The sequence below is a fragment of the Gopherus flavomarginatus genome, chromosome 14 (genome assembly GCF_025201925.1).
Source record: "Gopherus flavomarginatus isolate rGopFla2 chromosome 14, rGopFla2.mat.asm, whole genome shotgun sequence".
NCBI classification, from domain to species: domain Eukaryota; kingdom Metazoa; phylum Chordata; order Testudines; family Testudinidae; genus Gopherus; species Gopherus flavomarginatus.
This window is the reverse complement of record NC_066630.1, coordinates 41,822,518-41,833,134: the sequence shown is the minus strand read 5'-3', so window position 1 is coordinate 41,833,134 and position 10,617 is coordinate 41,822,518. Positions and strand designations below refer to the sequence as shown.

General features: G+C 55.2%; 1 protein-coding gene across 1 annotated transcript; it reads left to right on the top strand.

The window, feature by feature from the left end:
• The first annotated feature begins 2,280 nt into the window (after window positions 1-2,280).
• On the top strand, window positions 2,281-8,935 carry LOC127034051 (C-factor-like). The gene is made up of 6 exons (XM_050922487.1): window positions 2,281-2,608; window positions 3,077-3,128; window positions 5,357-5,544; window positions 7,424-7,582; window positions 8,081-8,200; window positions 8,720-8,935. Exons 1-6 carry the CDS (start codon window positions 2,462-2,464, stop codon window positions 8,831-8,833), a joined length of 780 nt encoding a protein of 259 aa, XP_050778444.1. The 5' UTR covers window positions 2,281-2,461; the 3' UTR covers window positions 8,834-8,935.
• Window positions 8,936-10,617: the final 1,682 nt, after the last annotated feature.

Here is a 10,617-nt window from a genome sequence, read left to right as displayed (position 1 = left end):
CCAGAAGACCTGCGGCGGGGACCCCTGCTGCCGAATTACCGCAGACGAGCCAGCACTTCAGTGGCGGGTCCTGCTTCGGCGGTAATTCTGTGTCGGAGAGTTCTTCCACCCTGGGGCAGAAGGACTGCCCCCACTGCCGAAGACCCGGAGCGGAAGAAGCTCCGGGGGCCCGGGCCGCACGAGAGTTTTCCGGAGACTCCGGAGCAAGTGAAGGACCCCACTCCAGGGACCCCACAAAACTCTCATGGGGGCTCCTGCGGGGCCCGAGGCCTGGGGCTAATTGCCCCACTTGCCCCCCCCCCCCCCCGGGTGGCCCTGCATTGCGAGAGCATTTTTTTTGCATTCTAATCTGTGATAACCTCAGGGATGGAGATGATAGGGGGATCGTAGAAACATTCTACACACTACGATTCTGGGGGGACTGCATGGTCACTTCTGAAACTGAGTGCTGCTGAGCTCACCACACTGACCAAATGGGAAATGAAATTCAAAAGTTCCTGGGGCTTTTCCTGTGTACCTGACTAGTGCATCGGAGTTCAAAGTGCTGTCCAGAGCGGTCACAATGGAGCACTCTGGGATAGCTCCCGGAGGCCAATACCATTGATTTGCATCTGCGCTACCCCAAATTCAACCCAACAAGGTCGATTTTAGTGCTACTCCCCTTGTCGGGGAGAAGCACAGAAGTCGATTTTAACAGCCCTTTAGGTCGACGGAATGGGGTTGGTTTTGTGATTGTCATTTTTAAATCGACCTAACGGGGCTAAATTCGACCTAAGCCCGTAGCGTAAATCCATTGTGACTGGAATGGTGCTAAACATGGAGTTATAGCTGGTGTAAGGAAGCTATTCCCTAAGGATCTTTTGATTGGGGATAATATTAAAGCTTTGTTCAGCCAGGCTGATGTCATAAATCAGTCACAGAAAAAAAATAACCCTAAACCTGTGTCTACAGGGGCAAGAACTTGCCTCTGGAGCATTTCACCAAATGTTTGTCACAGGAAGATGGCTGTTTATCTGTGCAAAGAAGCAGTACGTATGCGGGAGAAATTGCTGAGTGTCTGATATCTCAGAAGTGAATCTGGCATTAGATAAGTCTCAGGGAAATTTTTCTCTAGAGCAAATTAAAGTTGGTGATCAGGTTAAAGCCCTGACTGAGGGAGGAAGGGGAAAGCTTTGGTGAGTGTTGGATTGTTGGCTAGTAAAGCTTGGGAAAATATGCTTAACCAATGGAAAAGTGATTTGCTTAAAGAAGCTCAGTATAATGTGGAGAATAGCAGTTTATCTGTTGGGAGTGGCAACTTGCCTATTATATTACTTATACCAGAGGTGGCAAACTACGGTCCGCAGGCCGCAGTTGGCCCGCGGGACCCTCCTGCTTGGCCTCTGAGCTCCTGGCTCAGGAGGCTGCCTCTAGCCCCTCCCCACTGTGCCCCCTCCCCCACGGCCTCAGCTCACTGCACCAGGGCCGCAATGCTCTGGGTGGCGGGACTGCGAGCTCTTGCCAGGCAGAGCAGCTGCAGAGCCGCAGCTTGACCCGGTTCTCTGTGCAGAGTGGAAGCATGGCTGGCTCCAGCTGGGCGGCGCAGCAACAGAGCCGCGGCCTGACCTGGTGCTCTGTGCAGCACGGTGACGTCGCTGGCTCCAGCCGGGCGGCACAGCTGCAGAGTCCTTAGATACAAGGAACCTCTTCCAGTGTTTTCCAGTGTTTACTGGCTAATCACCAATTTCAATTCTTTTGTTTTGGGGTGCTCACAGGTTAAAGCCTAAAATCAGAAGCCCGGTACCATGCGCATGGGTGTAGTTCAAGTTTCATAACGTTGATACATTAACTGTGGACAATGTAAAATTGAGACCCTAACCTATGTGGAGTGTGCTGCACAGCCTGGGCTTTTCCCTCAGCCTTCATAGAACAATAAAATGTAGGGGTCTTGCCCTGCAGTACCTTATAACAGATCATTTCTCTGTAAAACTACGTCCCACAGCCCCTGAAAGCCCTTAGTAGGTGCGATGCGGCTCAACCAAGTCAGGGGAGTGGGGAATGAGTTTCAACATGTTGAATATTAACTTGCCCAAACTCTTATTACTTCTGTGAGAGATTGCAAACCCTGCCCAGTGTAAAAGTCACCCCGTGAAAATGCACGAATCCATCCGAACCCTAAAGCTTCCAATCAGCCTCTCCCCCACCCCCGCCATCTCCTTTTCTGCACTTCACAGCTCCTCCCTTCTGGGGAGCTCCTCCAATCCATGGTGACTCCCACACCCCTGCTAGGGAAGCCTCTGCTCAGCTTCCAGAGATTTTACTCTGCGTGAGGGAGGCTCCAGGCCTTGGTGTGGAATCAGGGAGCTGGAACCCAGGAGTCAGACCCTGTGTAACCCCAAGTGCAGGGGACGTGGGGGCCAGAACTAGCCCAGCTCTCGCTGAGCACAGGCCCTGCCAGCTGGGGCACAGGCAGGCGAGGACCATGGCTGGCTTTAATGTCCGCAGCCTTCTGGTGACTGGGGCCAATCGGGGAATCGGCCTGGAGCTTGTCAAACAGTTACTGGAGAAATCAAACCCACCCGAGTGGGTCTTTGCGACCTGCCGGGACCCGGAGGGAGAGCGAGCACAGGTGAGAACGGGGCGAGGTGAGAGGGAGTTAGCTGTACCTGGTGGTGGGGGAATCTAAGTGAGGGGCCTCCAGCACTTGGAGCCAAAAGCAACAGGCCCGAGCAGGAGGGGATTTCAGCCCCTGCTCCAGGCTGACGCTCCCTGGCGCATAAGGCTGGGGATGAGTTCTGCATGGGACACATGCAAAGCTAGCACAGCGCATTGAGGGACCGGGTGGGGAGCACAGGTGCCTGTCTCCTAAAGGGAACAGGGAAACGTGTCCCAGGCTTGACTGCACTGAGCTAGACGATGCCGGTTTAGACACCCTGCTGCAGACCCCGAAAGCCAGTCCTGGATCCTGCCCATGGGAGCTTTGCAGGCAGATATTGACTTGGTCTGAGGCAGCAGTAGGGAGCTGGACTCTGCCCGGCCTGACCATCCCTGCAGGCTGGCAGCTCCATCAATAATTGTTGACTTTATTCTCTTCCAGCAATTAAAGAACTTGGTGTCCAGGCATCCAAACCTGGTGATCGTTGCGCTAGGTGGGTGCCCTGCCCTGGGCCCGGAGCTGAGGCTCCCTTGCTCTGGGTCCCTTTGTTCCCTGTTCCCCGTCCCCCTGTCTCCATGTTCCTGTTCCTTGCCTGGTTGGGAGCCACTGTTAGAGTGAATCCTGCCTAGGTGTTAGTGAAGGGGAGGGTGCCTAGCAGTCACCCTTCTCAGCAGAGCAACTCCCAGGTCTCCTACGTCCCACTCAGGCTCTCTGGGCTTGGTCAGGAGGAGGTCCAGGAAGTTCCTGGTATTTGCAGATTGTCCTGCCTGCCAGACAGGCAGGGAAGGGATGATTTTGATTGAGACAGGGGCTGCCTTTGCCATGTATGAGCCTGGCTGGTTTGGGTCTGAACAGGCCTCGCTCTCTTGGAGACAGATTTGCTTTCATAGACTCATAGAATCAAAGAATATCAGGGTTGGAAGAGGCCTCACGAGATCATCTAGTCCCATCCCAGAGGCCTCACGAGATCATCTAGTCCCATCCCCTGCTCAAAGCAGACCAGTTCCTAACAAAATCATCCCAGCCAGGGCTTTGTCAAGCTGGGTCTTAAAAACCTCTCTGGAAGGAGATTCCACCACCTCCCTAGGTAACCCATTCCAGTGCTTCACCCCCCTCCTAGTGAAATAGCGTTGCCTAGTATCCTACCTAAACCTCCCTCACTGCAACTTGAGACCATTGCTCCTTGTTCTGTCATCGGCCACCACTGAGAACAGTCTAGATCCATCCTCTTTGGAACCCTCCTTCAGGTAGTTGAAGCTTTGGAATCAAGGAATCAGTTTCATGAACAGGGAACCAATCCCAGCCTAGGGATCCTGCTAAGGCCAGATTAACAAACTAGACCTGGTCTGGTCATGCTTTTGATCTGCTAGGACCAGCTGCTTATCCTGCTGACGCTTGGAGTGCTGCTCACATGACTGAGGCTGGGGGAGCAGGGCTAAATCTGAGGGAGTAGCCCCCGCAAGGATTGAGCTCACAACCGTGGGTTTAGCAAGCCAATGCTCAAACCACTGAGCTATCCCTCCCCTCCTTCAGTAATAAACCCTTTGAAGTAGGGTTAACAACCCTTCAGGACTGTCCTGAATTCTCTAGGAATTAAAAATTTATGTTTAATTAAAGATTGTCATGTGATGAAACCTCCAGGAATACCTCACAGCAAACTTGGCAACCCTCCCTTGAAGGGGCCCAGCCTATCACCCCTCATGTGACCCCCTCTGCCCAGCCCCCCAGTGACACTCACTCTCAGACCCCTCGCCTAATCCCCACCGCTCAACGACCCTCCTCCCCCTAGGACCCACCCTGTCAGCCCTCATGTGATCCGTGCCCCTCACGTGATGCCAGAGTCCCATCCCTCACTGACGTCCCTGCGGGGGCCCAGCCTGTCACCCCCCATGTGATCCCCTGCCTGCAGTGACCCCCCCCCCACGGGGACCCAGCCTATCGCCCCCAGGTTCATCCCTCCTTTCCTGCAGCCCACGTGCCGCTGAGACCCGCCCGTCCACTCTGTCCTGAGCCCCTCCTGGCTTGTCCAATGTTTTCGGTGACGTATCAAAATGACTATCAAGCTTTTTTGTTGAACCAGCTTTTTCAGTAAACCGAAAATGCCGCTGATGGTTCTGATTAAAAAAAATGCTGCAAACACTTTTTAATAGGAAAAATCGGCATGTTTCAAATGCTGCCAAACAACTGTGCCATCGGGGCGTTCTCTCCTGAAGGGTGTTCTCATGGAATGATGAAAGCTGGGTGAGGGTGAGGCTGCCAGAGCTCTGATGGCAGATTTCCAAACCTGCTCACCCCTGGGAAGATCCTGTGGGTCCAACACGCCCTTCCCCCTGCCCCATTACCACTCTCACTGCCTCACTGCTTTGCACTCGCCCAGCTGACTACTGGTCCCCCCGATTTCACTCTCTGGCTTTGATGCTATCCGTCCTACCCGTGCCATGGCACTCTCCAGTTCTGGCTAGCTGTGCTTATGAGCTCCCAATCATTAGCATGGTTCTGTAGAGCAGCCTGCGCTTCGGGTCTCCAGGAGAGGGGTTAGCGACAGGGTGGAGGAACCACACCTCTGAACTAGGGTGACCAGATGTCCCGATTTTATAGGGACAATCCTGATTTTTGGGTCTTTTTCTTATATGGGCTTCTATTACCCCCCACCCCCTGTCCTGATTTTTCACATTTGTTGTCTGCCTACCCTACTCTGAACCCCCTGCTCTGTCTCTATAGAAGCTACAGACCCAGCCAGCATCAAGGCGGCAGCTACCAGAGTTGAGGAGCATCTGAAAAGCTCGGGGCTGAATCTGTTGATAAACAATGCTGGGATAGTGAGGCCGAGCACACTAGAGTCTGAGACACCAGAGGACATGTCCCTGGTGTATGCAACCAACGTGACAGGGCCCCTGCTGGTGAGCCAGGTAAGGGCCCTGGCAGAGGGCAGGTCACCGGCTGCACTGGGGTTTGACTTTGCATAGGCCAGATCTTCTTCCTTCCCCCCAGGGCTCTGGTTCCTGAATCAATGAGCCAACCTGGTGTGTCAGTGTGCGTGTTTGGGGGCTGGAGTGTGGCGTTCATCACAGTGTAGATGTCAGGTGCATTATGAGACTGTAACCACCCGAGAAATGGACCCAGAGGCCCTAACGCTGTCCTGGTGGGGTCTGAGCCAAGAGTCCAGCTCCTGCAGTAGAGGCCGTCCCCTGGGAGCGGGGATGGGCAAACCTTTTTGGCCCGAGAGCCACATCGGGGTTGTGAAACTTTATGGAGGGCCGGGTAGGGAAAGCTGTGCCATTGCTGGACTGGCCTGCTCTATCTCTGTGCACCAGGGCTGGGTTTTTCAAAGGTGGTTAAAGGAGTTGGGCACACAAATCGCATTGACAGTGAAAGAGAGTTGGGCATCTAAATCCCAACCTTATGCTGTGATAAGTTGTCGCTGAAGTGTGTGTTTGCATCTAGGTACGAGGTACTTTCCCCTCCCCCAGCAGCCCAGCCCTCTGCAGGGACAGGTATTGGACAAGGCAGTTACTGATGAGGCTGTCTTAGCTCTGATCATAGGTGCTCTGTTTTATACTGAATACGCCCACAAGTTTTTGCTGCTCCTCTTATACTGAGTGTAGGATTTGAAGAAGCCAATTGTATTGACCTAACCGGGCTCTTAATACCTCCGCGCTAAAACTCCCACTGACTCGGATGGAAGCCGAGTTAGCAGGGACGGCTCCAGGCACCAGCACGCCAAGCGCGTGCCTGGGGTGGCAAGCCACGGAGGCGCTCTGCTTTTCGGCGGCATGCCTGTGGAGGGTGCGCTGGTCCCGCGGCTTCAGCGGACCTCCCGCAGGCATGTCGCCAAATCCGCGGGACCCCGGACCTCCCTGCTGTGCCTGGGGCAGCAAAATACCTAGAGCTGCCCCCGCGAGTTAGGCCAAAGCTGCTGGTATTTGACTATCCTACCCGATTTCTGCAGTGTGCTGTAAGTACAGCTCAGCGTATTAGAGAGGAAATACTTCCATGTCAGTGAGTCGAGGCCCCTGTCTAGCACAGATCTAGAGCAGGGGCTCTCAAACATTTGTACTGGTGATCCCTTCACACAGCAAGTCTCTGGGTGTGACCCCCCCCTTGTACATTAAAAATACTTTTTATATATTTAACACCATTATAAATGCTGGATGTAACGTGGGGCTTGGGGTGGAGGCCCACGACCTCCCATGTAGTAACCTCGTGACCCCCTTGGGGGTCCTGACCCCCAATTTGAGAACCCCAGATCTAGAGGGCGTGTACAATCCTGCAAGATACTCTGTGCAGGGCTCTAAGGTGGGGAAACAGCATATGATCGGCTGTATCTACACTAGAAACAAGAGAGCGGTGCCAAAAGAGTTCTTCTGTTGCTGTAATAAATCCACTGCTCCGACAGGTGGTAGCTAGGGCAACGGCAGAATTCTTCCATTGACCTCAGGCTGTCTCCACTGGGGCTTAGGTTGTCTCTCGGGGTGCAGCCCTTTTCACCCACTTTCTATTGTAAACACTGGCTTGGGACCGGGCTCCCCCGTTCACTGCCAGCGAGGGTAGAATGGGATTACCCAACTCCTAGAAATCAGCCTTTAAAACAAGACTGAGCCTGAACAAGTTGGAGAGTAGGGGGAGAGCATGGCCCAGGAGCAGCAGGCCCAAGGGGCCAGCCTGTGACACCTCTGGGCAACAGCTGGACCCATTTCAATTCAAATCAGAGTCCGCTGGTGAAGAGAGAAATGTGGGTCCTTTCTCCTAAGCTGACCTGGGGGTGCTCTTTTTCTCCCCATTGCCCAGGCGTTCCTGCCCTTGCTGAGGAAGGCTGCCCAGGGGAACCCCAAACCAGGGCTGAGCTGCAGCAAGGCGGCCATTGTCAACATGTCCAGTGAGTGCGGCTCCATCACGAATCTCTTTGCCTGGGAGTTGGGGCACGCTGTCTCTTATCGGTGCAGCAAGGTAGGGGGTGTGCCCCATGGGGCACCAATTCACGCTCAGTCCGTCTTCCGCTACAGCAAAGGGAAAAGAAAAATCTTTCTTGCCTAGAGTGACCAGATGTCCCGATTTTATAGGGACAGTCCTGATTTTTGGGTCTTTTTCACATTTGCTGTCTGGTCACCCTATTCTTGCCCCGTGGTTTATCCCCCAGATTTGACCTGCCAGGCCAGGATTCAGGCCAGTCTCACTCTGCTGTCTCTTGTGGGAAGCACGGCCTCCGGGTCACATGATGCTTGGTCACCTGACCCCAGAGCCCAAGCCTTGGAACAGGACTCTGGGTCCTGCACCTGGGCCCATTGCAGTGAGAGGTGGTGACTCAATAACATGCCGATCATCCCCAAGGAGAGAATCACACCCTGCAGCTTGCATCAGCTGTCCCCCTTGCTCACCTTTCTCCTGGGGGTGGGTCCCTGCTCTCCTCACATGCTGCTGTCTCTGCTCATGGTGTCTCGCCTACAGGCTGCTCTGAACATGCTCACCAAGTGTCAATCCTTGGGGTATGAGGGAGACGGGATCCTGAGCATCGCTGTCCATCCAGGCTGGGTGCAGACTGACATGGGGAGCTCTACCCCCCACCAGGTAGGTGCTGAGTGGGAGAGGCCAGTCGTAGCCACATGTCAAGGGCAGAAGTTCATCGTAGGGGGAATGGTTACACTGGCGCCTGTTCCCTTATCACCCCTGCCCCATATTGATGACACCTCTCAGAGGCTCCCATCCCAGCAAGGCGGTCGTCAGGACCCAGCTTCCTGGGGATTCAGTGCTGTGTCCTGAGCGTTGCTTCCCAGGGCTGCCGGTCCCATGGTTCCGTCAGCGCTCAGCATTGCATAAGAAACCCTGCAGAGCTGCTGCTTTGGGGAGTTGGAGGGGGCAGGAGCTAGTCGTCTGTATCCATTGGGGCTTAGGTTGTCTCTCAGGGGTGCAACCCTTTTCATCCATTTTCTATGTAAACACTGGTCTGGGACCTGCCTCCCCCGTTCCCTGCCAGCAAAGGCAGAATGGGATTACTGAGATCCTTTCCCAGATCCTGGCCCGGCCCCTGATGTCCTGGGCCAGCCCCAGGGCAGGCTTCTCCCCCTCACTCTCCTTTGCCACCTGCAGGCTCCACTGACAGTGGACGTGAGTGTCCAAGGGATCCTGAACGTGCTTCCAACGCTCTCCAAGAAGGACAACGGGGCCTTTGTGAACTGGGAAGGGAAAGTTCTTCCCTGGTGATACGTCCCCTGGCCACGCGACAGGAGCCCTGGGTCAGGTCATTCCAGTGACCGCGCCGTCAGCCATTCCTGTGTCCTCAATAAACCCACTGTTCTAATGCAACATCCCTGCCGTTGATTGGATTTGTACCATTTAGCCAGCCTGAAAGTTGGGCAAGCGCTAACCCCACTATGCCCAGCAGAGCGGAAAGGCTGGACTCCCAACGCCGGGGCTGTGCCAGTGCCAGGGCTGTGGCGAGTGAGATCAGGGCAACTCAGCACCCAGAGGGCAGTAGGGCCAGGTGGTCAGGAAGCTGATTTCAAACTTCCTGCTGAAAGAGTCTGCGAGACAAAGCCGGCTGCAGAGAGCCAGCGAATGGCAGGTTAGGGCCTAGAAACACCTGCAGAGAGCCAACTGAGATGGCAGCTGCTGCAGGGGAACCGGGGCAGCCCTAACCGTATGGAGACCAGAGCCCAGGCTCAGTACTACGACAGAGCCAGGGGGCTGGAGTGAGAGCGGGAGCAATGGGCAAGGCTGCTCTGGCTCCCTGGAGACCTGCCCACAAAGAAGGGGCTGGCAAGGCTGGGGAGAACCATTCTGTGTCTAGTGCAGCTCGGCTCCTGACCGGCAGTCGGTGGGGTTAGAGCCGTTCTCTGCCTAGCTACAGCTGGCCGCCAAGGACATCGGGCCAATAATCAAGCACCTCTCCCCTGTAACGTCTCTGCCTAGCGCCTCGCCCCTGACACTAGGCGGAGCGTCCATGCCAGGCAGGTCCTCGACCTCCCCACCTTGGTGCAGCCCCTCTGGCTTCTGGGCTGGGAACTAGACACTGACATGGTTCTCCAAAGAACACGGCAAATTCTCCCCTGCCCTCTCTCAGCCACACACACAAAGGACACAGGGCCGGGCTGGACCAGGCTAGCTTCCTGCACCACATGCAGCTTCGTCCACGTGATTAGTGAGATGGGGGTGAAGCTCCAGTAGCCGTTAGCCAATCTCCAAAGACAAGGTGCTGCACGTGCCAGGGGCCTGACTTGGAACAATACAAAGCTGCCAGCACAGCTGTGGTCGTACGGAACGGCACAGCCCTTGACAGCAGCCACGCTGGAGCCACGTATGGAGCTATGCATTTACCCATGTATGCACACTGGAGGGAGGAAGCTCCATGGGCCGGGCCAGGGCTGGCAGGAGAGAGCTGCAGGGCGAGAGGGCTCATGCTGTCAGGGCTCTCTGCACAAGAGGTTCAAGTGAGCTTCTCTGCAGGACCTGTTTTACTCTGATTCTGGGGCCAGCTGAGAGCGTGTGGATGCCAGTGCCCAAGCAAACGAGTCACTGGCTCCCAGCAGCTGATCAGGACAATGTTCTGCTGCTCAATTTGGGCTGATAGGAAGCTGGGACCCTCCCCTCCTGCTGGGCGCTCTGACAGGTGGTGTCAGAGCGAGGGGCTCGTGTCTCGAGCCAGGGCCGGGGGTTGCTCCAGTTTGCCCGTGCAGTTGAGTTTAGCTCTCAGGTGTGGTGGGGACCTGTACCTGTCAGTGGGTTGGGTTAGCCTCCCAGGCCAGCAGGCTGGGGAGGGGGTGCCGGAGCCTCCTCCTGTGAGGCAGAGGGAGCTGGAGCTGCCTGGCTGAATACAGAGGATTTCTCCAGCACCTTGGGCCGAGCGATTCCTGAACCCCACACCAGGAACTGAGTTTTCTAATCGGCCTCCAGCACCTTTATCACTGACGGCCTGGCACACGCTGGGGACTTTCAGGTTTGTATTTGTTTGCTGTATTCTTCCATTCTTGTAAAAATATAGATTTATA